The sequence below is a fragment of the Anguilla rostrata genome, chromosome 10 (assembly GCF_018555375.3).
Source record: "Anguilla rostrata isolate EN2019 chromosome 10, ASM1855537v3, whole genome shotgun sequence".
Lineage (NCBI taxonomy): Eukaryota > Metazoa > Chordata > Actinopteri > Anguilliformes > Anguillidae > Anguilla > Anguilla rostrata.
Window position 1 is genome coordinate 41,240,213 of NC_057942.1, and position 27,574 is coordinate 41,267,786.

Sequence of the window (27,574 nt, forward strand, 5' to 3'; positions counted from 1 at the left end):
CGCTTCTTAGCATTAGTAACAGATTAGAAAGCCTTCAATAATGTTTAACTCAATTCTTTTTTTATTTATTATAATAAGGATATACAAAGTACTGGAAATCAATGTTAAATTGTTCCAAAAAGAGAAAAACATCCAGTTAATAGTGTAACACACGCACACATGCACGCGCACACGCTCACACACACAACATATATATATATAGATAGATCTTTTCAGTGTTAAATGAACATGCAAGTTAAAAAATATATTTTATTTTTAAGTAAAAATAAATAAATAAATAAAAAAACAAATGGCAGGGGACACCTGAAGTTCAAAATAATAATATCGCTCAAAACAGTGGTCCTCAAATGTATTAATTTGTCATTAATTACCATTTGCTTAATATACCAGCACATTCTAAGTATTTACAGGTTATCAAGCAGTCACAGTGCAAACTATTTTATTTTTAATTTGTTGGTTTACTTTTTTAATTTTCAAGATTAACTACTCATAGAGTAGGAAAGGATATATTGGCTATGAACAGGAAAACCATACAGGAAAAAAGATTTAAAATGGGAAGTGCATATAAAGGAAACCCCAAACTGCTCTATCTCAGGTGATGAACAGAACCCAAAGGTTTCCGTGCACTAAAATAATAGTGAAATTCCTCATAAAATTTTATCAATATAAGATTATTTTAAGAGTGTACAGGAAGAATATACATAATGGTTCTTCTTAAGAGGTTTTACATACTTGTACAGCTAAACACGTTTAATTTATTCTTTTCCCCATTTTACTCAAATATAATAAATTGGAAAAAAAGATTTTTTCTTTATCCTTTATAAAGATAGGCTGGTGATTATTCAAAACTATTAATAACTCAACAGTAATAACAACAATCACATTAGTCGTGAGCACACAGGCACTATTTAAGCCAGAAAAGGACTGTCGAAAGATTCAGTCGTACGAACGTGACACAAGTCTGCCGTTGGTTGATGTTGACACACTGAGATATGTTTATAGCACCTCAGCATCTACAATAAAGGGGACCTTTGCTCATAGAGGAGAGACGGGAAGTTTGTCTTGCCAGCACAGAGTATTAATTAGATTCATCTTTGTTATCTCTACTATGACTATCATTATCTTAATGCTTTTCTAATTTCCACCTCCTTTGTCTCATGAAACCTGGTAATGAGTACTGTAGCGGTCCCAGAGGGGTGACTACCCAGGGTGGTGGGGGTGGGGGGCAGATGTTTTAAGAGTAGAAGGTGAGGACACTCTGGTGGTTCCCCCGCACCAGCAGGATGGGGGGCAGGTCCTTGGACAGGGTTTCCAGCCAGGACATGTAGAGGGCGCTGGACACCGCGCCCTTCCTGGCCAGGGGCATGCTCCTGCGGGGGAGAGAGAGAGAGAGTGTGACCCGAGGCCAGTAACCGCAGGGCAGGGGCTGCTCGACCCTGTTTCTGGAGATCTACCATACTGTAGGTTTTCACTCCAACCCTAACAAAAGCACATCTCATTCAACAGCTAGAGCAGGGCTGCCCAACCCTGTTCCTGGAGATCTACAATCCTGTAGGTTTTCAATCCAACCCTAACAAAAGCACACCTTATTCAATAGCTAGAGCATGGCTGCCCAACCCTGTTCCTGCTGATGTACCATCCTGTAGGTTTTAAATTCAGTGCTAATTTGTCACACTTGACTCTACTAATTAGCAGCTCAGTGAGATCTCTAGCTATTGAATGAATGAAACTCTCTCTCCTCTGGTACTGATTTAGTCAGGATTTGGTCTAAACTGTGGAGATCATCACTACTTTAGCTTAGCTCAGTACCCTACCCCAGAGCCCAGTGTACTTCCTGACTGTTTTTATTGCAACTGCTGGCACCAGCTGCAGCCTAGAAAATGTTTATGGACTTTTTCTGTAATCCATCATTTCTGGAAAAAATGCCTGAAATGCATTAATTTTGTACTTATAGCATCAGTGCGGTTGTGGAATGTTGCAGCAGCCTCAATAATTTTTCCTTTTGAAAAATGCAGATTGTATTGCTTGGTCAGTGGATAATCAGTGGTTCAGTGTAACCAAATGTTGTTCATGAAGTCATTCAAAATCTGTGGCGTGGATAACAATGTGCTCAATGAATGCTTTTTTTTAGAAATGGGAGCCGAGAATAAGATGAAATTACTTTCATTATTTAATAAAGTATTCAAAAAAGTTTTAGTGCCTTCCACTTAGAGAAAGATGATACACAATTTTCAGTGCTGTTTGAGCCAGCTAGACAGTGCAAGGGCGGAAATGTCTTTTTGTAACCATGCCCAGTTGTGCCAAGCACGGATATAGATATTACCTGTCTGAGATCAGATAGAATTACAGGGTTGTATAGCAGCTCCTGCATACCACAGAGGGCAGGGGAATTGACGCTTACGCACAGTTGCATCCCGAATCCAGAGTGATGCTGTTTAAAGATTCATATTTGCGGCTTACATGACGATGAGGTTTGCCGTGCTGGAGTGCTCCTGCAGCAGCTCGTTCAGTCTGATCTGCCGGTTGGTCTGAAAGAGAACGCAAACCCGTTTAGCGGTTAGCACACAGGCTTCATAATTACATTACAGGACCACTGCACTGGCAATCCATCACTTCAGGGATTCAGACCCTGTTTACTCTGCAACTCCCTGCAGGCCTGTTCCAACATATCTGCTCCTGCTTGTTGGGGTTAGGGGGTTAGTGGGGTACAGGGTAAGGGTTATGGGGTACCTTGGCTCTGTAAAGCTCCAGCTCATTGGGGTTAGGGGGTTAGTGGGGTACAGGGTAAGGGTTATGGGGTACCTTGGCCCTGTACAGCTCCAGCTTGTTGGGGTTAGGGTTTGGGGGTTAGGGGACGGCTCGACAGCTGCTTGTTGGGGTTAGGGGGTTAGAGGGGTACGGGTTAGGTTAGGGTACTTGGCTCTGTACAGCTCCAGCTTGTTGGGGTTAGGGGTTTTGGGAGGGTTAGGGGGTCACCCAGGGTTAGGGGGTTAGGGGTACAAGGGGGGTTAGTTAGGGTTAGGGTTGATGGGGTACACTTGGCCCCCCTTGTAAACGCTCCAGCTCATTGGGGTTAGGGTTATGGGGTACATGGTTGTAACCAGCATGGGTTATGGGGGTACCGTATTGGCCTTGGCTCTACAGCTCCAGCTCGTTGTCAGTGATCCTCCACGGCTCCTCGGCCTTCAGCCTCTCGGCCGCCTCCTGCTCCATGTCGTCCTCCTTCAGCTTGTACGGCTCGATCATCTCCTCGAAGGCTGCGACGCTGGGGAGGGGGGGTGGGGGGGGGTGGGAGGTGGGAGGGAAGTGAGTCAGTCAGTAATACAAATCACTGCTACTTTAGGCTGCTGCTCATATGCTGGGCTCCCTGGTCCGTGTGTCACACATGACTAATGTTTATGGCTGCTGTTCATTTTATTAAAATATTCAAGAAAACCCATTCATAGATAAGACAGAGGTTAACAGTGCATGCAGCTTTCTGTGATATACAGTGATGTCACACTGGGTCAGTTGTGGCACCTTAAATATTCAGACAGGTGCCATGCACTTTACTGTCAATCTTGTTAGGAAAGTGTACATTAACCATCCTTATCTTATCTGCCTTTATTACAACCCCTGCTTATTGTCATTTGTTGAACATTATATAAAATACAGAAAAATAAAATATTAGCAGACCTAAAACGCCCTCTTAAATATACTAAATTCTCCCCATTCCACTGCACCCTTACTAAGCAACATATACGATATCGTGCTAAATCAACCAGTGCTCATCCGTGAAGTGGGTCAAGTCCTGCTGAAACTGCGGTCTGATGGGAATAGCACTGTGGGACAGGTAAATGTTTGTTTTAACATTGTAAAAAAGCTTTTAACAGGCCATGGAATTTAATTATTTTCACCAGCAAAGCATTCGCTTTACAGCTTTACAATGCTTAACAAAACCGTAAGCGGGCTAAAGAAACCTTACATTATAAGATAAGATATACTTCACTGAACCCCTTGCAGTAATTTGTCCTCTCCATTTGACCCATCCTAGCTAATTAGGAGCAGTGGTCAGCCACAGCGCAGCGCCCAGGGACCAACTCCAGTTCTGAGGCCAGTGGTTGGGTCAAGGGCAATGGCAGGAGTGTACCTAACTTGACATGTATGTCTTTTGGTGTGGGAGGAAACTGGAGTACCTGGAGGAAACCCACGCAAACACAGGGAGAACATGCATGCAGAGAGGACCCAGCCGGGACTCGAACCCAGAACCACCTCCTTGTGAGTACTAATAATGATTCATATAAGAATTTATTTCACAGAACCAGGCTCAGAAGCTCCCTTAATGTGCATTATTTCTTGCAGGGAAGTAGATTTTTTGAGTTAAATGGGATACAAATCTTACTTTTCTTTCTTCGGCTTGGTGTTGATGTCCCCGAGGACGGTGATGTCGGAAAAGCTTATCCTGAACTTGCTTAGCAGAGCTGCCATTCTGTCAGGGAAAATAAATATGTTCCGCAATATAAGCCCTAAAGCACAGCGAAGGGTTTACAGCATATACATCACAGTCACTCACCATCTTTCAGCTAAGACTGAAAAACAAAGATTCTTGGTCACATCCAGATGGTCAGCTCTGCACTTCCTTACTACAGTTTCTAGTTTCAGTTTTCAACAGCAGAGACAGAGCGTTCCATGACAAGTGCATGTAGCTGTGCAACTGGTTAACATAGAGAAACTGCGCTGAAAGCCATTCTCTTAAAGTTACATTATGTGTCCATAAACTCAGACTTGCCGCTCTCTTCTAGAAATATGGTATCTAAGACCTGCTAGTCTTCAAGCACTACTGTGGTTTTTTGCAATTAACGCTATAGCTCTTTTACTATGGTCTTTTGTTTCTTTCAATTTTATGTTCACTTTATCTATACTGTTGTTAACCTAGTTGTTTGAACTGTATGTTAAGTCACTCTTGATGGGTGCTGCCACCAAATGAATCCATATAAATCTCAATTATGCACCAGAGGCTCAAAAATGTTTGCAGAACTTATTACAAGTTAAGTAGAATGTATGAACATTGTACAGGACTCTACAGCAGATTCTGAAAATAGTGTTTAGTTGTAATGAACCAGTGGTTTTCCACGCTAATAGAGTAAGCCTTGTGCTGGCATGGGGCTGAATTTATCTGACCAAAAGGGAACAGCTAGAGAGGACACTCTGAAATATTTGTCCATAGCAATTAACAACATGTGTTTTTACATCACAATCAGTGCTGAATTATTTTGCTTGACCCAAATATGGATAAAAGCCTTTTATATAAAATGACCAGCATGATTAAAATGATGCAACAAGGGCTTAATCCTTTGAGGTCATTTTGGACCAAAGCCAGTGATTTAAAATGGACAGGTGCTTGGTCAAATTTTTCTTCTGGTTGAAAAAATCTGAATTTAGCTGAATGCTAAGGTCAAAGAGAAGAATTGATTCATTGGTAAAGCACACCATGCAAAATTAGGACATTTTACTTTCAATCAATTTAATTGCATTGCACAAACTTAAGAAATATTGGCCTTATTTCACTTTCTACTTATGCATTCAGCATCCTAAAAGCATCACACTTTAAACTTCGATCCTAGCACCATAGAAACACCTAAAATTGCAGATGCTACAGCAAACTTTAAACTATGACTGGGTGAAAAACTCACGCTCTGCGGTCATGGTCGATTCTGTTGATCTTCCCACCAATAAACACCCGGATCTTGCAGTCCTTCCATTTCTTCTTGTTCGTCAGCAGATATGGAATGAGTAATGTCAAGCCTGTCGTATCCACGGAGAAAAGAATTGTGCTGGTTATTCATCCTCAGCAACATTATCTAGTTTATATATCGCTGGGGAGAGAACTCTAATTCTAAACTAACTGTGCCTTCAGGTATCCTCTTAGTACCAAACTTCAGGAATACAGGCTATTGCTTCTACATTGCATGCATGTCTGTCATTTCCACCCCCAATTTAAAATGAAAACTTTGTGAGCAGTAACAAACCATAACATAGCCTTAAATTTGTTACCAAAATGTGGGGCCCAACCTGCACTTAAATGCTCCCAAAGCAACATTAATGGGAAGTTTTCTAAATGGTTTTCTTCATGGTTAATAGAGTAGAATAACCCCGGTTGACCGTGCGTCCACTGACCCAAACGTGGCTCTGTGAATGCTGCCAAACGATTGGCTGTGAGCCCACAGCCCCAAACGTGACTCTGTGAAAGCTGCCGAACGATTGGCTGTGAGTCTCCTACCCCAGCTTAATGCTTGTGAATCACCAAAACAATTGGCTGTGAGCCCACAGCCCCAAACGTGACTTAATGGGAAGCTGGTCCTGAAAAGATTGCTGTGACGTGCTCCTACCCAAACGTGGCTCTGTGAATGCTGCCAAACGATTGGCTGTGAGCCCACAGCCCCAAACGTGACTCTGTGAAAGCTGCCGAACGATTGGCTGTGAGTCTCCTACCCCAGCTGTGGCTCTGTGAATGCTGCCAAACGATTGGCTGTGAGCCCACAGCCCCAAACGTGACTCTGTGAAAGCTGCCGAACGATTGGCTGTGAGTCTCCTACCCCAGCTGTGGCTCTGTGAATGCTACCGAACGATTGGCCGAGGACGCTCGACTTACCGCCGTCGTCGAAGAGCCACCAGACGTCCACGGTGCCCTTGCCCTGCTTCTTCTGGAAGCTCTGGCTGGCCTCCAGCAGCCTCTGATCGGCCGCGCTTAAGGCCGCGGGAGGGCTCTTCTTCTCTAAACGCCACGCGGAGAAACACGTCAGTCACGCGGCTCGGGTAAAAACACGCTATATAAGAGCAATGCGCCTACCGGCAGGTGAGAATTACCCTATCATCACTGAGAAAGAAAACAAACAGAAAACAGGACTGGTACTACTCTAGATACAGATGTGAAGACTGTGTGCAAGTCAGTCATTTTATCCAAAAGTGTCCTCATTTACAATGCATTGGGAAAATGTACTTTGTAGGACATGCGAACAGGTTCAAAATTACTATGACTGAGAGAGAATACAGAAGCTGTCAATGTGCAGAAGGGCAATGTCCATGCCCTAGTCTGCAGTGCCCTGCATTGTTAAAATAGACCCAGCACAGAATTTTTGTAACATTATTTTTCTAGAGAAAAGTGCTCTTCTTGTAAAACTGACTTCTTTGAAAACTATTTTCTATCTGAGAACTGGCAAAACTATGAAAGGGAACATACTTCTTTGTCCAAAAAGCAAGAAAATAGAAGATTAATAGAAGACCCCATCTGAGGAGATACAATCAGCCGATTCTAGGTGGGAGAGATTTGGGCAGGTTGACAGATGCACACAAATAGCATAACACTTAAGAATCTCCACTCAAGCAACAAGATGGTACAACTACATGACCAAAAGTATCTGGACACCCCTTGGTCTGGGGCTGTTTTTCATGGTTTTGGCTAGGCCCCTTGGTTCCAGTGAAGATAAATCTTAATGCTACAGCATACAACCACATTGTAGATGATTCTGTGCTTCCCCAACAGTTTGGGGAAGGCCCTTTCCTATTTCAGCATGTCAGTGGAAATCCCTGCATAATTTTGGATGAGATGTTGGATTGTCAGGTGTCCACATAGTTTTGGCCACGTGGTGTACCATGTACCACAGCATAGTAGGCCAGGGAAAATGGAAAGAGAAATGAAAATATTTACACAGTTATCTGTGTGACAGCAGAAACTGAACGGATATAAGTAAGTCGGGTGCCTGCCTTTTGCCAGCAGTGGCTGAGTGGGCGTCCTGGCGTCAGGGATGTTATCTGAGTCTCGTTAGAGAGAAACAACAGCGGTTAATGTTCATGGGGAAGCAGACGCGTGAACAGCAGGCCACGATGAGATGATTACTCTGTAACTTTTACATTAGTAGAGAAAAGGACTGTTTTGCATTAATGGAGATGGAGGATCAGAGCATCTTATGATATCATGACAATGTTTTTTTGTTAGGTTTGAATAAGTGTCTGTTTTGAGAAATCAGACCGCTATGAAATGCACTAGTCCATTTTAATCAATACACTGGAGAATGTGTTAGCCCATTATAACCCACACATCATAGAGTGCATCTGTATATACTTCTCAATGCTGCATGGACTGCACGTGTCCATTTTAATCAGCACACCATGCAACACACCAGTCCACTCTAATGAGAGCACCAAGTCAGTCCATTCTGATCAGTGGACATGGAGTTCACCACTCCTGTCTAATCAGCAGACTACGGAACGAATCGGAAGAAGAACAGGTTGACACGGTGTGACGCGCTCTTACCTTTCTGAATGATGGGGCTGCTTTGGGCCGTGGAGATTCTGGAGGAGGTTTTGGACGAGTCACCGTCGGAGTCTTTGCTCAGGTCGAAGGACACCACGATATCCTTACCCCCCGGGGCCTTCTCCTGGGTGGACAGGAATTCATCTGTGGGACAGAACGAAATGGATGGAAAACATTCAAATGAAACTGGAACCACCCTGGAAAATGCTTACTGCTAAAGAGCTCATCCAAAGTCAACACTTTAACACCTAAAACAAACAAGGTAATGGGCTGTTGAGTGTTCCTAAGAAGATCTGCAAACGTTTTTTTGTTACACAAGGTACATGTTCAGAAAAGGCCGTGAGAGCATACCTTGACCTTGAATGTGTGAAATGTCAAGTCCCTCTTTCAACCTGAGCATAACTGCACCGTACTGGAAGTCGAATGCATCACTGTGACACAAATAAATCCATTTTTAGCAAAGATGCCTCACATTTTTAAAAATAATATCAATAAATTATCTACAGAGGGCTATGATTAACAGGGTCCACTCACTGGATCATGTTGATGTAGGTCTCAACATCTTTCATCTCTCCATCCCTCCAGTTGTTTTTGAACCCCATCACCAGCGTGTTGGGCCTCAAACGACCTATACCTGAAGCCTTAGACGCAATGGGTCATCAGATTACTTAAAACCTCCACTTTCATTCCCAGTGCACACACCCATACAAAACCATTCACTCGGCCAGTTCTCAATTCAAAGGCATAACCTAAAAAACTGTAGTTAAAACTGAGTCTGAAAAACATATAAATTACCCACTCTAAAGGCTCTAAACTTTAATTTAGTATAATGAAATGTGCGTAATGTCTTTCAAACTTGGTCAGATAGCCACGTAAATTTAAGCATAAAGAATGGCATGAAGCCAGGGTTCCGGTCTCACCTGTAGCAGGTACTGGGTGCCCTGCCGAAGGTCCTCGGCAAACACAGGTGTATAAAAGGCCTTGGTCCTGTTCTTCAGCAGCCAGCGCTGGTAGCGCACCTGGTCGTTCGTTAGGTCTTTGAAGCTCGGCCTACGGGTAAACTGGAGAGAGAGAGAGAGAGAGAGAGAGAAAACGCCAAATTCAAAACACCATATTTCACAAGACATTCTGGAGTTTAATGAAAATGACACACTGCCTTCATTCCTAATTAATATTTAGAGATAGATATTCAGCCGCTAAGTACTCCAACCTGAGATAGTTTCACTGATGTAGACCAGGGCTTCAGAAAGTAACCCATGGGGACTTTTTATAGGGAAGAAGTAAAAAATTTTACAAAAATGACAAAATGCCACTTGTTCATGAGATGTATTGAAGCACGAAAATGTTTAAATTTACAGAAGAGGAAAGAAGCAAAAGCTGAAGATGGCGCAGGTTTAACATTCAATGAAACGGTTTGCATTTTTGCCGCCATGTTACTCACCATACGAACGTGCCCGCAGATCAGCAGGCCCATGTTCTTTGTGAAGGCATGCACCAGGTTCAGCAAGGCGGGGCGAGAATTTGGGTAGCCAATCATCACCAGGCACTGGGGTCTGTGGGAGACACACGCCATAAAGATCCCGGATACGAAACACACAGCCCACGTAATGACCTGCGAGTGTTGTGAGATCATCGTCTAGTGATGCCCACCCCCCCGTGAAGCTCTGGTTTCACAGGAATGGTCGTCAAAACAAATATAAGACTCATGGACGACGACATGTCCAAGGTCCTGGTTGTCTGCAAGGTCTGCAGGTTTGGATTCCGGTTAGGCACATAAACACTTCCTCTGTCTAAATAATGAACCAAGCCTACTTCCCTGTTCTGAGAATGGCCATGTATTGAAGAGAGCTGTCGATCCTCCCGGATGTTGGGGCACCCTTGTGATAGGCTGTGGGCAATGCATTTAATTCCGATGACATTAAGCAGCTCCCTGACGGCTCACAAGCTAATCATCATAAAATCAGCTGAAGGCAGAAGCGTTAAGACGTGAGGTAAAATTATCAGGAAAATACATGCCATAGATTTCCCCGTCATTGGACTCGAACGATGGCCAGTGAACAGCAACAGTGAATTGTAGGATCCTTGAAAAATGTGTTATTTTATTTATAGTTGTAAAGCTTGTTTAACCTTGCATGTTTCTGTTTAAGGGATCACATTACCAATGCTGTGTGACAGAGGAAACCGTTATGGTATTTATTACCATTTCAATACAATCCACATGACTATGAAAATTGTTTTCTTGAGGCCGGCCAAGCATATGAAAGCAACAGACAGTTAAACACAATGTTCTAGAACCTGTGAAAGCAGCACTCATGCTTATCATAACAGCTCACTGTCGGTTCCCCGGGGGCTGTGCTTATTTCGGGGTAATCATTTGGGGGCAATTATTTGGGGGCAATTTCCCGTTTAGCACCTTGGCTGGTCCACGCCGAGCAGACAATGAAGACAAACACAGCGCATGTTTGAAAACATAGCGCACAAATAATGCCAAGTGTCCTTGCTAAGACAGATAGCTGACGTGGATGGATACTGAAGTAACAGAAGCCTAGATTGAGTGGTGCCTCATCGCAATTGCATAAAAAACATTATCTTCAGTGTGTCACAGTGTGCTCAAAATCGACCTTGCTTGAGGGTCGCATTTATTTATCTAGTTTTTCTAATATTGCATATAGTTACGTCTACAAAGTAACCAGATGGTCAGCTTTTTTTCTATTCTTCCACAGAAAGTTCTCTCTCCACCACTGAACCTGAAAGGTGCAAATTTGAGGCATCTTGTTAATATTCATGATGACAAATGACCAAGGAACAATACCGCTGGCACTAACTGTTATTTCCCATTTCTTCTCTTCATGCATAATCATAAACTGAAATATATAAATATATATTTTCCTATATATAGTCAGGTCTAGTTGAAAGTTATCAGTGAACACTATGATGGCCAATTGTACAGGCAGCCATTTCTGGACATCTGATCTTCAAGTGGATTAGTGCTTGAGAAGAATGCGCTTAGTCTGGAGAATAAAATAACCGGAACGATGATTGCATTGCTAACGTCCTCAGTTGTTTTCTAATTAGGCCCTTTGGGTGCATCACTCGACCCTGACATCTATCTTTAACATCCGCTGATGCTAATTAAACCCTTCAGTAAATAACCTGTCTGTCTGAACAACCTGGTTTGTGTTTCCCCTGTGTTTCTTTCTTTTTTTTTGTCAAGGACAAAAAGTGCCCGTGTTTCAGAACAGGAGTCATGGCGATGGTTGTCCCTGGTTACGTAATTTTCACACGTGGGCTTCCAGCCATGAAAAATGGCCACAGTCAGATTTTCACAACAGCCATTTATCCTTCTGAACAGTGACACTGTTGCCCGGTAACTCACACCAACAGCAAGTTTGAAAACTGCAAAGTCAATGAGAAGAGAAAATCCCTTGAATAGTATATTCTAAATTTTGGTAATGTGAAAGAATGAAAGATAAAATTAAATAAAGAAATTTGCTTTATCTGATGCTGACAAGTCAACACATAACTTTAAGTTCTGGTAATGAAAAAAGTTCCCCTGACACATGGTGTAGGCATAAATCTCATTAGAACAACATGAATGCAAATGTTTGTAAAGAATTCAAGAAGCTTGGAAGAACATTTTGTTAAAACCCTAAAGCACACTCAGAAAATTCATTCAATTAATCATAATGGAAAGCTAAATCGTGTTGACTTTTATTTCTAGTCTTAATAAAATTCTGCTTGATCAGGATAATTATGTTAGTACATGATGTTGACAGTAACTATTGTGGAGCAATGGGGTGCTTTATTCCCTAACAGTAAATACTAATTAAATACTCATAAAAGAGACATTATTCACAGAGCAAAATTGGCAGAGCTTCATTTGACACAAGAAACAGCTCAAAATAATATATTTTAACATGGAGGGAGCAGGTTTAGAGGGAGCAAAAGTATTAAGGATGTCCATGAGACAATAAAAGCTCATCAGACAATGTTACCTGAAGTTCTTGATGTGGTCCTCCACGCTCGTCAGCTGCAGACAGTGAGACAGGGCCTGATGGTATGTGAGAGCTTGCATGGACGAGCCCCAGTTCACATCTGTGACAAAGATCATCATCACTGTTATGTGATCACTGCGAATATATAGACAGTCAGCCCATTGACACTGACATGATCAAAGAACTTAAGAGACAAAAACTGAGAGTAGATAGGAATAGTCTCTGACACTTGTGCTGATTCAACTCCCTTATGATATACACACGAAGAGCCATTTCTGCTTGGAAGAGAAATGTGTGTACCCCTTGCACTGTCTCAGGGTCTAGGTTTTCAGCCAGTAACAACCCCTTACACTGTCTCAGGATCTAGTTTTTCCACCAATAACATTTATAATATTGATGTGGTATACTACACGGGGCAATGTTGATGTGTTGGCTTCCAACATGTGCAGGACCCACCTGGCTTCTTGTAGCTGACATAAATGTAGAGCGCCATGACAATGACATTGGTCAGGAGGGCCGCCCACCAGTTGATGACGAACATGACCCCACAGCAGAGCACTGCCCCCGCCAGGGACACCCACATGTTGTAGTACTTGAAGCTGGGACGCCACCCTGTTGCACAAGGATGAGAACTTGTCTATCTTCATTCTGCTTAGTCAGCGATCACTCACTGAGCAGCCCCATTCAATTTTCACAAAAGGAGAGCCACAGATATCCCAAGGTCTTTTGAGACTGTCCATATATGAAAGGTCTAAGCAGAGAATTTAGTTTGATATCCTATTTTCCACAAATATTTTCCCCACCACAAATATATACAAGAGGGTGTTCCATGGAACTTCAATGGTCATTTTTGACACTTGTCTTGACTAATAGATCTGTGCCGTGTACAACTCCTGCTCACCTCAAGAATGGTTATTCTCATGATCCTCTCACACCTTACCTGGAGAATTGGCCAGAGAGGCGTGGAACACCGAGAAATTGATCAACGCGTAAGATGCCAGGAAAAAGTTGGAGATGATGGGAGCGATGACGTTCAACTCCGCTAGGGAACCAAATCGAAAACACAAACATTTCAGTAAGGGGATTCACAACAGTGTGATACATCTGCTCTCAAGAAATAAGTCAGGTGTAAGCACTTAGAAAATGTTGAAGAGAAAAGGTATTTGTAAAAGGAAAGGTAAGCATGAAAGTAAGATTGTTACCGATAAGAATGAAGGCCAGCCCAATGAAGAAGGTGAGGACATAGCCACGCAGGGGCTCGTTGTTCTTCCCGTAGCCCTTGGCAAACACGCCCAGGCCGGGGTAGATGTTGTCTTTGCACAGAGCCTGGAGGACAAATACATTCACTGTCAATTCCCTACAGCAGGGACACTCAAATATGGCCCTCAAGGCCAGTAGGACTGCTGAGTTTTGTTCTTCCCCTCTAATCAGGGAAAGATTTGGACACCTGGTCTGGAATCTCTGGTCAATTAGTGGCATTAATCAATCAATTGAATGCTGGGGTGGAAAGGAAACCAGTCGTACTTCTGGCCCAAAGATCTGAGTATTGTATCTCCACCCTGTAGTCAGAGTACCAGCGATACAATTCTAAGAGGTTATCTGCCAGCACGTTTTTCTAGAGACCAAAAATGTGGGAGACATAGCTGTGTTCAGTTTATATGAATATTGAATGGACAGGGAGTCACCTGAAAGACTTTGGGGGCACTGACCAGCGAGGCCAGGGCAGAGGACAGCGTTGCAGAGAAGACTCCCGCTGAGATGAGGGGCCCAAACCCAGACACCTCGCTCATGATCTGAGGAACAAGCACACAGCGTCCACGGCTTCAGTCATGCGCTGTCTCGAGGACACCTACATCCGTAATGAGCCTTCACAAGCTCGGGCTTCTGAAGGCCTTCCTATCCACAGGTCTACCATGTTATTCACACAGTCACACAGATACATATCACAACTCAGACACTTTGCACAAGACTTGTTAGAGGGGCCAGGGCATTTCATTTACAAAAAGCGACAGGTCACTATTTTGACAAGTTCAACAAATGATTCATCTGTCAATGTGTTGCGTTACATAACACAAAAACACACGCACACCAGTCTCATTCTTTATCAGACATTTTTGTGAAATAGGATGCACCATAGAGACAAAAAAAACAGGATCGACAGACTGGTTCATGAGTCAGTTTGTGCTCTGTGGTAGGGGTGTGAAAATCTATGGGAAACAAAATCATGCACTAGGATCAACAAGGGGTGTCAACACTCATATTCCCAGGTGTCTACTGTGAATAAAAAAAGTTGTATCATATATTTCTGAAAGAAAATTAATAATTTCACAGCACGCAGCATAAAAAGCCAATAGGTGCAATCGGAGGACAAAGAAAACGAGCAAAGTGTACAAACACAGAGGGAACATTCTGGAGGCAGTCTGTGACGCGCTGGCACCGACAGGGCAAACAGTGAGGCCAATTGTCCCGGGGTCCGCTGGTTCCGTTCCACCCCCCGCGGAAGACAAGGGCCTCTTTAAGGGGGGGGGGGGGAGGGCGGCAGTCGTCACCGGGCAGGGCAGTGGAACAGGGCACCTGGGCCTCCGCAATGCCAGCCGTGCCCTTGCGCCACTCGCTCATGATATCGGGGTGGCAGAGACGCAGTGTGCCCGCCGTTACGAGCAGCGGTCAATGCCGTCATTCAGAGCCAGGCCCGTGGGCCTCGAGACCACACAGACAGCATTATCTCAGCCGCTGGCCTTCATGACTCTGCACCAACCCCAGAAAGGGGTGAGAGGTGAGGGTGGGGGGGTTCATGGGGGATCAGGAAGAAACCTGCATGTTTGCTTCTTCTTTCTTTGTAGTGTTATGAGGTGCTTATGAGGGATACTTAAGTTCACACCTGCCCTTTACTGTATTGCTGTTTAGTTTTTTCTCTTTCTAGGTGGGTTGATGCGCTGATCCTGTGTTTTATATATTTTGAATATTAAGCTAATCCGTTGATCTATACATGCTTACGCAAGGCAGGTCGTTCTCCCCTTGGATGTTTTTGTGTCTGGCTGAAATATGGGCAACGTCACTGGCAAGGTCCTTGTCTTCTTGTGTGGAGCGGAGATCAAATTGTTTTCCTGTTCGTTCTATATAGTTGTGTGTTGGTGTGCGGATCCAGTACTGATTACCAAGCTAATAGATTGTAATGTACGGGACAGAGGAAATGACTGTATGGGCAGGAGCACATAATGGACTGATGGACTCTGGGAACCACTAAAACTCATCCAATGACCAAAAATAACAAACTCAACAAAGGCAGCCTTTTTGCTTCTTGGATGGGTCTTTGTTCATTGTTAAGACATCAAGTCTCACCTGTGATTACCAAACACGTCAAAGTGATAACTAAATAAACTAAACTGCCGCCCCTCATCCTGGTACCTGCATGTCGTTGTGGAGCCCAAACTTGCAGTTCATGGCGGCCTTGCACGCGGAGAAGTCATAGCCTAGTTTACAGGCTGCGTCTGTGCAGTTCATTGATTGGCCGGTGATGGTGTCGTTGCTGTTGCCCGAGGCATCCCGCAAAATGCAGCCTCCTACAAGAAAGAACAGGACATTACCACACCAGTGCAGTGTCCGGACAGAAAATGAACACAAAAGTGGAGATTAAAGAAGTACACATGCAATATGATTACAACAGTTATGGTAAAGTAATATCACCTACCTGCACTAACTGCAACTCCCAGGTAAACGATTCCAGTTATGACGATGGCTAAAAGAGTTCCCTTTGGAATGGCTGACTGTGGGTCCTTGAAGCAGAAAAAAACACTCTCTGTAATTGGCTCTTATTGGTGCAAAGACGGTAGTGAAAACACTGTCACGATTCCAACAGAAGCTTCAGAATGACATTGCCCTAATTTGAGAGCAGACGTTTACTAAATGGTAATGGTAGCTTCCTCTTCTTCACATAAGATTGATGAGATGAACACTGAAGACAGCCGGCCAGCAGGTCCTCACCGTGAGGTCTCCTGAGATGTTGGCTCCAGCCAGAATGCCAGTGGCTGCTGGGAAGAAGATGGCGAACACAGAGAAGAAGGTCTCCCCACGGAAGTCCGGAACCATGTTCTCCATCAAAATGTCCGCTAAATAACACAAGAAGGAGAAAAATCTAACAAAACCTGTCTTTGGATATTGTGGATTGAACAATCACTGAATGATTTTTCAATATAATAACGTGTGTAGTCTAGTGCTTAAGGTAAGGTGTGTTTCACAAAGATGGTTCAATACTTTGTTTTGAAGAATGTATTGAATGGGGATGATCATTTCCTTTATTTTGATGAATGCAAAACTGGACCAGACCAGACCTTTGTAGCTAAAGAAGCCCAATGGCTGTTTGGATTCCCTGGGGATGAAGGTTCCAATGAAGAAGTTGAAGATGGCGCATATTAGGATGAATAGCAGGAAGATCTGGGCCTGCAAGAATAAAGGGCAGTATGTGAGAAACATCCTCCATACTATTTTCCCACTGTAGCCTACTGTGGAAGTGGCAAAAGACGTTCCGTACTTGCACAGCTATACTCGTGTTGTTGTTGCTGTTAGTAAAGGAAAATGTCAGCGAAGCTTCAACTTGTTTTTAAAACAAAGCTGCAGGTCATATTTATAGGACGAACATTATTGTTTACTTCCTGAAAAGTAAACCCAAATATTATCAGTGAAACTATGGAAATAAGGATATTATCCTGGGAATTTAGGCATACTACATTTAGAGTAAATTTTGCCAACGTGATTTTACCATCCACTGTACTCAACAACTACACTCAACAGTAGGCAAGTGCACTGATTCAGACATGGCCAAGGTCTGGTCAAAAGTCCCGTCTTCCTTCGGCATAAATTAACAAAAGGCACACAACTTTAATTAAGGAAAAGCAAGAACATCCGTTTTAACCTTAGCTTCCCACTCCATCCCGGCGACAGAGATGCCCAGAAGCAGGATGACGGTGAGGGTCCCCACTATCCTGATGTCATTGAGCTCGTCCGTCATGTGGGCGTCTATAGTCTGCAGAGACAGAACCAGCGTCATATCAGCCATGCGCCTCAACACACTGTTAAAACTACAATTCCCAGGCAGACGACAAAATGGCTGACAATCATGTGTGTGCAATAAAACAGAAACGTATGAAAGCAACAGCGGGCGAAAGTTGCTGCAAGTGAGACGCAATAACAAAATTGCGTTGTGCATTTCCAGCAAGAACAGAACTGAATTGCTTCATCAATCCTCATTCAAAGGGCACTCTACCTTCACACCTAGGAGACCCAGGGATGCATTATGAAAGTTCCAGGCACAAACAGATAAATATTGATTTGATCAGAAACCAATAAACGTGACCATCACCCAAAACCACCTCCTCACACTGAAGGAATGAATCTGTAAGCCAACTAGGAGCGCTACAGTGTCATAATTCATGTGAGTCACATGACACACTAAAGCAAATCATAAACATTTTCCATTTGCAGGCTTTATGGCACTATGCTTTTACAGCCATAGGATAAATAAGAAGACGAGAGGTGGTCTAGGTAACGAATGCTCTTACACTGAGGAGCTCCACCACGGTTTCAGCGAAGCCCACCACGTACATGGAGACGGCCACAGCGTTGGCGAAGGCGAAGATGAGACCAATGGACCCGCCAAACTCTGGGCCCAGACTCCGAGATATTAAATAATACGCCCCACCTAAGGGGAAGACAGGGGGGTTTTGACCACAAAGCACAGTCTTCATTAATCTTCACGACATTTAATAAAAGGACATACAATGATTCATGTCCATTGTACGCCATCACAATGCCCTGTCTGCATTAGTGGGGGGTCTCCTTACAACTGAGCAGTGGGTTAAAGGAAAACAAGCTATGTAACTACAGTACATTCCAAGTGCATGCGTGACTTCCTGAAATTTGTGCAATGCAACATGTTGCATTTCCGCTGATGCAGCCATGTTGCAGTTCTTCAGCTCCGTAGAGGCAAAGGGGCATAAATACATATAACAACCGAGTCGTGCATCATGAGAAGCCCTATAAATGAGCTCAAATAATTTACGAGCAAAGCAAGAAAACTATGGCGTGTAACAACCGACCGAGCACAGCAGGAACCTTCGCTTCCAGCCTCAGAGATATGTTAGCAGGAAGGCCACAGCTGGCCAGGAAGAAAGGAAGTGAGTTATGAGCCTACAACAAAAGCAAAAACATTAACAGAGACACAGGCATCCTCTGTGAAGCTCCCCCTTTCTACCTCTGGTAATTGCTTTTGGAAAGCATCTTGAATGTTCCTTCAAGCACAAGAGGGGATGCGTACTCTAGGGCAAGTGCTCTCTAACACTTGAGATGACTAATCCAGGAAAGATTCTCGCAGAGGGACTTGAATACAATACCTGGCTATGTATAGCATTAAGACCAAACATCTAAATAGACTTCTTTTTTTTCTCCAGTGCAGTCCCCTTATGAATCACTATTTTGTATCTTGCCAATTAGGACCCTACTCAGAGCAATAGTCTTCATCCATGCAATTTCCTGTTCTGTGCGTTGTGCTATCTGTTGCTTTTGTGTAGTACAATTTTTTCTTGAATTTTCAAAGGGGATAAAGTATTTATGCAGGAATAAAATACTAAACTGGAATAGTAACATGATGCCTTAATGTATTTCCTCTTATTAGCTAACCGTTTCCTCACAGGGAAATTCACATCCTTTCTTAATCTCATCTGTATTGCCTCTGCATAAGGTTTTACAAATGGTTTTTATCCAACATTTCCAAACATGCAATCTTTTCCATTTGCATATAATCACTGATAACTTTATTTTTTAAATTCCTTGAACTGTCAAAAACTGCTGGGCAGTGGATAGCACAGTTGCCTAAGCAAGAAGGTCCTTGGTTTAAATCCCTGGGCCTTATTGTGTGGAGTTTGCATGTTCTCCCCACTCTCTCCCTCTCACTATTCTCTTTCTTCATCACCCTGTTTTGTACTCTTTTTGTAAAACTGGATCACTGTGAACAATTTTAGTGCATCAAACCTTTTAGACATGTTAGTATCATGAATAAAAACATTTCTCAGTGACCTTCCTTGGATAATCGGCATATGTGGCAACAGGCTTTTGAAATTTGTCACACGGGAAAGCTGATGTACGTACCCCCTCTCACGAATCCATTGGTCGCTATTGCTGAGGTTGAGAGTCCAGTGATGGTGGTAACGACCATCGCCATAAGGATAATCACGCACGAGAGAGCTGTTGAACAACGCCAGAGTACGGTACATTATTCCACGCTCTGTTACCGTCCATCTCACCTCTCCTCATACAAAGATGTTAGCACCATCGTGGGTTTCTCTCTGTGGAGATTATCATAAATTACCTCCCCGTCACGTAATAAGGCATGTTATTCTCACTAAATGGCATTCGGATCACAGCTATCATCATTTGAGAAGCATTAAGAGGCATTAAGGAAGGCTAGACACAAAGGCTCTTATTTTAGGCCTCTCTTGTGTGCCCCTATCTGACATTAACATTTCCCCTTTATTCAGATAATGCAGTGCTGTAATTTATATAAGGAGAGGAATGTATTCGACCACAATCTTCAAGGAAAGCCAAGTGCTCCCATGCCTCTGCAAGTGACAAGCAAGCTGAAAAGAAAGCGCATGTTCTCAGAAGACACGAGGGGTCCCACCTACCAATGCCTGCGTGGCCCACAATCCAGGTCATACGGATAAAGAGCATGACACCCCAAATGTTCAACATGCAGCGTACCTGCGTAGGGGGGAGCACACAGGGATATTTATGGACTGCAATTATTACATGGCCCATTCACACTTCTCTTACTGTGACAGCTTTTAAACCATTAAAACACCAGCCCACCTCCCCATTCCCATTTTAATATTCCAACAACTAACCAGCTTTCATTAGTACTTAAACGTTATCGTTGTAAATTAAGCTCTGTAGTACATACTTGAACTTCCATTAATATCCCTTTGAGTTGATGTACGACAATCTCTGGACGCCCGCTGCGACGATTTTACAATAAAGACACAATGCGCTGTCACTCAAATGCCTTTAGCTCCGGCTGTTAATGTGCATTTTAAACGCGTTGCTTATGGCACCGGCGGTCACGTCAAAAGCGCGTGCCATTACTCAGTGGAGACCGAGACGAACGGACGCTCACCAAGACGCCTTTGATCCAGCCGAACTTCACCGTGCCTTTCTGCTCCGCCGGCTCCGTCACGGCGGCCTCGTCCGCGGGGGTTAGCTCCTCCCCGTTAGCGAAGCCCTCGTCGAAGGGTTCCTGGGAAAGACGGCGTGGCGAAAAGGGCAACGTCAGTCAGCGGCGCGAGGGCTACTGCGGGGGCATCGTAGCTTCGACCCGCAACGCGCTGACATTTGACCGCTCCCGCCGGCTTGAACTTCAAGACCAGCGCGCAAACTGTGTGTTAATTTGGAAGGAAGCTGGATCTGACAGGTTAATGAAAAAAAAAATATACCCCAATATATCATGATTTTCACATCTCACTCGCTTTTTGTGATTAGCCTCGAACAGGTGTTACCTCATATCTTAAAATAGGATGAAAAACATGCAATTTTAGGGGGACTTCTTCAGCACTAACATCAAGAAATGTTATGAAATGTTACAGCATCAGTACATTGACCTTTAATAATTTAACAAGACCAGATTAAAACCTAGTATACGGCTGGACCTAACACACGTGATCCGGCCGACCAATGCTGTAACTTCATCACTCAGTCACTCAGTCACAGACATTCGAGTTTGTAGGGCTGGCCCCGCTGTTGCGGTCAGCCAAAAATGGTCATTTCTATTGTGATTCCGCTCCTAAGAAATTTCAGAAGAGTTGCTAATGAAGTTGAGCATTACAATGCTGTTTCAATAAGCGCGTTGCTCTGATTTGCAAAACATGTAATGAGACTTTTTAATTGTGTAACAGGCCTAGGACACAATGTCTTTCATAAGTTTTGCTTTACATTACATTACAGGCATTTAGCAGACGCTCTTATCCAGAGCGACTTACACAACTTTTACATAGCATTTTACATTGTATCCATTTATACAGCTGGATATATACTGAAGCAATTTCGGTTAAGTACCTTGCTCAAGGGTACAACGGCAGTGTCCTACCCGGGAATCGAACCTGCGACCTTTCGGTTACAAGCCCAGTTCCTTACCCACTGTGCTACACCTCCGGCCAACCTCCAGATTTGAGGTTCTAAGCAACATTATTAATTTTAGAATGGTATAAAAAAAGAACCCCACTCTCCCTAGTGCTCTGGGGGATAATTTTCTGCAGGCTGATTTTTTAAATTTCCCATTTAAAAACAATCTTTGCAACCAATTTGCCCAAAATTACTTTAAAAAAAACCTGTGAGACATTCAGAAGTAGACATCTATAATGCAGTACTAAGAACAGAATCAGAATATACACCAAGAAATTGACGGCATATTAGATGTTCAGTTATATTTTGTGGTTACAGAAAAGAAATAGACGGTCAATGTATTTGCTAATGGCTTCTCTTACAGAACAGTTAATGAAGTTAGTGAAGAATACACTGGAAGCTGAGGATCCTGATGTTGACCAGATTATTTATTGAGTTGGTCTTGTTTGTAAAACAAACAAACTTTTGCTTTTTTGTTTCCAAAGCATCTGTTTCCTGTTTGTACAAATACAAACAATAATGAAGAAAGACAAAATAATAAATCACACAAGCACACACATATAAATATCTACTGAGCTGTTAAGACCCTGTTTATGAACGAACTGGGTCATAATATCACACTATACAGATAACAATCTCATCACCTCGATCAGTCAATAGGTCGGTATCTTATAACATAAGTGATTGCACATGTTCTAGTGTTGCACAAGTAAATGTGCCATGTGTCTTTGTGACTACAATCAAATGCATTGAGGAGAGTAGGGAACGTCGAGTAGATCTCTAGGAAAGACACAAAGGATTATTATTCCGAGATACGTGGAAGATGCGTGGAACACTGAAGAGCAGTTTGTACCCAAACATGTGACACGGGATGCCGCTTACGCCACCTGCCCACGGGCAGCGCACGCTCCCCATGTTGCGCGAGAAGTACAGGTGAGCAAATACAACGGCGACGGAGACTGAGGTCCGTCAGTGGGCTACCAAGGGAGACTGCGCTATCCGGCAGCTCAGGGGGCGCGCGAGAACACGGCAACATTGTTCGCGGCTCACGGGACCGTCAACAAACTTCTGAGGAGCATTGTAAGAGGGTCATGTGACGTCCTGGCCTCTGACATCACGCCGCCCGGCCAACAAAGTGCCAGTGAAAAGGGAAGGCGCAGGTGGGAGGGAGAGACATTTGTGTAACGCACGAGGGTCAGACTACGCTTTCGTCATATTCCGACTGTGGGCAATGCCAGGACATGGTGGCTATCGTAACGAGAAAGAAGAACGCCTTCTGAACGATTAATGATGAAGTTAATCGTGAAAAGGGAATGTGCATGACAATAAATTAACAGTTTTTAATCTGCCTTAGTGAAACTTTTTTTTTTTTTTACTTTGCTCAAAATATTGAATTAACATAGTTTCCATAGCCTATATAAGACTACACCTATAATGTAGACTGACATCGTACTCTGATCGAATCAGTACTTGCATGTCTACAATAACTACGGATACAAGCATAAAACATCACAATACCCAGCTATAGTGCTCCAATACAATAATTTCAGGAAATTAATGTAGGCGGTGAGAGGAACAGCAGCCTCTAAATTCCATTAACACTGTTTTAAAAACACCTTAATTCCACTGTGAATCCACATTATGGGTTAGCCAAGAAAAAATGTACAGGCTTATATCATCAAATTTACACGACAGGGTCTTATCAGCAGCCAGTTAGTCTGACAAGAATGGATTCTGTAAAGCCCTTTATCAGTCCTCACTAGATGAGAATGTGTTTTAGCCTTGGCAAGAGAGCTTCTGCTTCTGACGACCGCATGTACATTGATGCTGCAAACAAAATGAAATGAAATAAAATTTCCCTCCTATTTCCTGTTCTCCTACTCTGGGGGCTAGTAATCCCATGAAAGCACATTTTTATTTAAAGATATCGGCAGCAGGCTAATAAATCAGTTCTGTCTAACAAAGCTTTCTTTCCAGCTTACAGTGCTGCCATCCCACAAACATAATGCATTTTTCAAAGATAAATTATAGAAAGGGCAGCTATTTTTGTTGAAGCCACAGTGAAAATGATAGATTTTCTGAATTGGTGATCAATTAAAAGAGTCCAACTGCATTTGAGAGGAACATGTTTATTGTCGTGATCTGCCATTTGTTATATCTCAGCACGGTGAGCTATAATATATTCCCCATAAACGCAGGGTTTAAATATTGCTGCGGTTGTAACTGTCAGGTATATTAGGTCCTGTCATAACTCAAAGGCATCAGCTGCAGGTGAACAGCTGATGCCTGCTCACCCTCGGGATGGGCGTTGCCATGGCGCCAGGAGGCTTTCCGTGCGGTGCTAGGAGACCACAGAACATTCCAAACCCAAACAACTCTGTGCGCGTAACTTACTGCGTGCGACGCCCTATAGGAAGTAAGGAGATGTGAGATGTGCAAATTAACGGCTCTTGGAGAGAAATTAACGAGATATTTTATGAATATGTGTGTCAACTGCCAATGTTAATGCTTAGCCATGCAAGTGGACACGGACAACATAAAACATTTAGCCAACAAAAACATGCCCTGTTTAATGAGAAAATGGTATTTACACTATTTTTATTTTGATAAAATGGTTCTCATTAGATACTGTATTAAAATGGATTTAGATGTGTTTAACAAGTGCAGCTTCTGCAATTTTATTACGAGGAATTTTAAAGTTGCTTCAAAATAGTTTTGTTATGCATACAACCATATCCAATTCGCTGCAGTAATAATAGACCTTTCGAAAAGCACATTCAGTTGGGATTCACCCTATTTACTGAGTTATATTAACTGTTACTACATTTGGGAGGTCAGGACAAGTACAGTAACCCAGTGTGGATACAAGTATTTAATTGTATTTACGCTGGACTATTGCACTTGTATTAATGTGTATCTGCAAACATGCAGGCAGGTTTAGGCCTTTTTTTTAACTGTGGCGTGGTTCTTATTCCCCTTTCTTTCAGTACATGTGACCTAAATGCAATCTATGGAGAAAAGAAAAATCTATACAATATTTGCATTTTTAGTAAGTCACCCTTGATATGCGTGTTGGCAACTGTAAATGGATGCAATTTGGAAAGCTTGGATGAGAGAACCCAAGTAACTGCTAGACGTGGTGTGGCTTGGCCAGTAGGGGGCATTATTCCCGCTTGACCAGATAAGGCAGAGGCAGAGAACAGCACGCCTCCGTGCTACATGTTCATCAAATATAGGCTATTATTTCACAGTATAAAAGTGCAGCCTCTTGGTATTAAAATCTACCCACTTTGCCCAGGTTGTCACCACAAATTAGATTCTTTCCTACATATTTTCTTGGAAAACTTTTTTAAACAATCCACATATCTACCACCCTGAATAAATCTGACGCACTGTCACTCAGCGTTACAGACAAAATTAAAAATAGGCTCATTTAAATGTCTCCCTCGCTTACCTTATCGAGCTCATCGTGTAGCTCCGAGAGAGTGGGTCGAATCAACTTTTCTCCAAGTGGCGCCACGGTTTGCCGGTAGAAATCGATGTTCGGGACCGCATCGATTGTGTTGTGGCCGAAAGTCCTCAGGTAATAGGTGTTAGTGTGGGTGTCGTAATAATAGTGGTGCGTTCCACCGGTGGAGGAATGTAAGCTGCCCTCGCTCTTAATTGTGTCCCCACTTTGGACTCCATCTGCATCTGGTGGGATCTCTACCCCGCTGGGATCCACAAAGTTTACCACCCTAAATCTACCTTTCGACTCCTCGCTCGCCGGCCGGTCAGTTCCCTTACTTAAAGCGGGGGGCTTTTCAGTAGAATGTCTTTTGCTCTTTTCCGCAGCCGATGCGGCCGCCGCCTCCGCGACAACATCCACCTGGAATCGGCTCTGGCTTGCTTTGGGACCCGCAGGCTTCAGGCTTGGGGTCACGGTCGGCTCCTCTTGCGGTTTCTCCCGGGCAGAAGTGGAGGATGCATTCCCAGACATGGTAAACAGTTGTTTAGCTGGAATAGCCGACCAGGCGATATAATTGCTGGAGAGAGATTTAAAGATTGGGGTCTCGCCCACTGTCGTCCTTTATTGTTCCAATGCACGTGTAGTTACAGATGTTCCAACTTCTTTAGCACATAACTCTAGTTTCACTGCTTTCCAAATACTCAAGTGCAATAGGAATCATTCCATATAACAAATTGTATTAGTCTAAGTCACTTAATGTAGTGGAGCTTGGAAATACATGCTGTATCTCTGCAAAAATGTAGAGCCGGCAAGTACATCCGTTGACATTTGGATGCAAATAGGAAATACCGCTTCCTGCCACAAACACTCTCTTGCCTAGTCTATTGAAGAAAAAAAGTAAAACTTGTGCCAGTAGTCTACTTTCAAACAACATCAAAGATTAAACATGTAAAAAAAGGTAGACGCAGCTAGACGCGATTCTCCCCTTTTCGGTCCACTCCCATCCATGCGATTAATATGACCACAGCTTTGAAGGATGCTGCTGTCCGCTGTTGCCACAACTCCTCCAGCTTCTCTTGCCTGGGGGTGCGTGCTCGCGCTCTATCAGCATCGCTCTCTCACGAGGGCGGGGAGCCTATCTGAATATAAAACTCGCGAGACTTTAGCCTCTTGTAGTTCACACTTTGATGACACCTGCTACGTACCTTTAACCCCTGAACCTTTCATCCTGCCCCCTTGCGCGTAACGTTAAGTGCATGGACGCCTTTATAATCGTCCTTACTTAGCGCAAATATTGAATTCACTTATTTGGGCACACATTCAAGCTAAAACAAGCGCACTTCTCAAAACAGTGAAGTCTGAGTATTATGCCCATTTACGACGCATTGATTATCGAAAGAAGACAACGCATCTCTTCAGGTAACACGTGCTACACGGGTACATTTGGCACAATTTTACCTATTACAGATTATGCATGCAGTTTGTGATAAGAGGCTTGTTCCCTGTGCAGCACGTTGCATTATTCAGAAAGGTTGGGTGCAACCTATTGAGTAGTAGCGCTTTGTGCAGTGTTGAACTCCCTTAGGGCAGAGCACCATTTACCTGCACCACATTGAGGCAGCACACCTGTGTTTCAATATGAGCTGCTGTCAACCTGCAGAGGGTGAATCAACTGTAAAGTGACAATGCAGAAAATTACAGAAAAACATATTTATTTTACAGCTGGGTTGTAACATTTGACCTTACAGTATAATCTCTCTAGCAGGGGCTCATACAGAATCATATCTCATGGTAGATTATTAATATGAGGACAGTGTTAGTTGATTTTCATTCTCTCCTCAGTGCAGAACAGTTAATGGCATCCTATAGTGATGAATCACTTTACTTTATCCTCTGAAATCATATTCTTGACTTATTATTTAGCTGATTTAGAAGGAATTTTCTATGGCATCAATAACAGCCTTTGAATTAGCTTAGTCTGCATTTGTCATCAGCATCTATTAGCTGAATATATTAATTTATCAGTCCTTTTTCAATATTCGAGTTTGGTTGGAAATTACTGTATGTTTTCACAGGCAGGCTAATCTTTAAAGCTTTATGAAAAAAGCTTTTGACAAATCCTTGATGAAAAAGTATTTAGATCACTCTATTTGGAGTTTATCCTATATGCCATTGCTTGGTATCTTGCAGCTCCTGTCTGTTCTTAAACAGAGGAAGGTTATAGGGCCATATGGCACAACACAGCTTATTCTTTAAAGTGTGTGTGTGTGTGTGTGTGTGTGTGTGTATGTAAGTTTGTGTGTGTGTACATGTATGTATGTGTATGTGTGTGTGCGTGCGTGCATGTGTGTGTGTATATATGTATGTATGTATATATGTGTGTGTGTCTGTGTGTGTATTTGTGTGTGGATAAATGAATGTGGGGGGCAGAAGGGATTGTGCATTAGTAGCTGTTATATCAGAATTTTAATTCCTTGAAGGTGATGGTTTGTAAAGGTCGTAATTCACCTGTCAGTGGTAATCCTCTCTTATGTAAAACTTGCACCCAGCAGTACTGTATAGTAATCCTACTTCATGAAATACCCCTCTGCTTTGGCACTGCCCTATATTCACTGTGTCTTTGCTTCTTAATGGTTATGGCTCTGTGGTTTGGCCTTGTCCAGCACTTAC

General features: G+C 43.1%; 1 protein-coding gene and 1 long non-coding RNA gene across 10 annotated transcripts in view; one reads left to right on the forward strand and one right to left on the reverse strand.

Moving 5' to 3' along the window:
* LOC135233551 (uncharacterized) overlaps positions 1-27,574 on the forward strand; it is a 38,431-nt gene that overhangs the window by 979 nt on the left and 9,878 nt on the right. For 3 of the 7 annotated variants that reach the window (XR_010323869.1, XR_010323868.1, XR_010323870.1), the window contains exon 2: positions 4,163-4,257. This is a non-coding gene — a long non-coding RNA (uncharacterized LOC135233551). Of the gene's footprint in view, positions 1-4,162; positions 4,258-8,239; positions 9,387-16,227; positions 16,394-19,820; positions 20,345-25,290; positions 25,437-27,574 lie in introns of those variants that run through there. The other 4 variants (XR_010323866.1, XR_010323864.1, XR_010323865.1 and 1 more) reach the window with 4 other exon arrangements.
* Positions 39-26,027, reverse strand: LOC135233544 (solute carrier family 12 member 2-like). Of its 3 annotated transcripts, XM_064297208.1 has the most exons (28): positions 24,911-26,023; positions 20,456-20,575; positions 19,968-20,043; positions 19,432-19,527; positions 17,847-17,986; positions 17,201-17,311; positions 16,620-16,728; positions 16,273-16,397; positions 15,980-16,064; positions 15,697-15,851; positions 13,974-14,081; positions 13,491-13,614; positions 13,229-13,330; positions 12,745-12,900; positions 12,289-12,388; positions 9,735-9,846; positions 9,214-9,354; positions 8,828-8,934; positions 8,645-8,724; positions 8,294-8,437; positions 7,744-7,797; positions 6,632-6,754; positions 5,673-5,784; positions 4,382-4,468; positions 3,140-3,265; positions 2,916-2,925; positions 2,461-2,528; positions 39-1,370 (listed from the first exon to the last, which is right to left on the reverse strand). In XM_064297208.1, exons 1-28 carry the CDS (start codon positions 25,433-25,435, stop codon positions 1,235-1,237), a joined length of 3,432 nt encoding a protein of 1,143 aa, XP_064153278.1. In that variant the 5' UTR covers positions 25,436-26,023; the 3' UTR covers positions 39-1,234. The 3 variants fall into 3 exon arrangements, 2 of the variants coding, with proteins under 2 accessions (XP_064153278.1, XP_064153279.1); XM_064297209.1 differs by lacking the exon at positions 7,744-7,797 and having other exon boundaries at positions 24,911-26,022; XR_010323862.1 differs by lacking the exons at positions 39-1,370; positions 2,461-2,528; positions 2,916-2,925; positions 3,140-3,265; positions 4,382-4,468 and having other exon boundaries at positions 7,688-7,797; positions 24,911-26,027.

Excerpts from the sequence above, each read along its gene's own strand:
- LOC135233544 (XM_064297208.1), bottom strand. The coding sequence starts at position 25,435 with ATGTCTGGGAATGCATCCTCCACTTCTGCCCGGGAGAAACCGCAAGAG. Across the intron at positions 8,438-8,644 it reads TTCACACATTCAAGGTCAAG|ATGAATTCCTGTCCACCCAG; the intron begins GTATGCTCTCAC and ends TCTGTCCCACAG. Across the intron at positions 4,469-5,672 it reads ATCGACCATGACCGCAGAGC|AATGGCAGCTCTGCTAAGCA; the intron begins GTGAGTTTTTCA and ends TTTCCCTGACAG.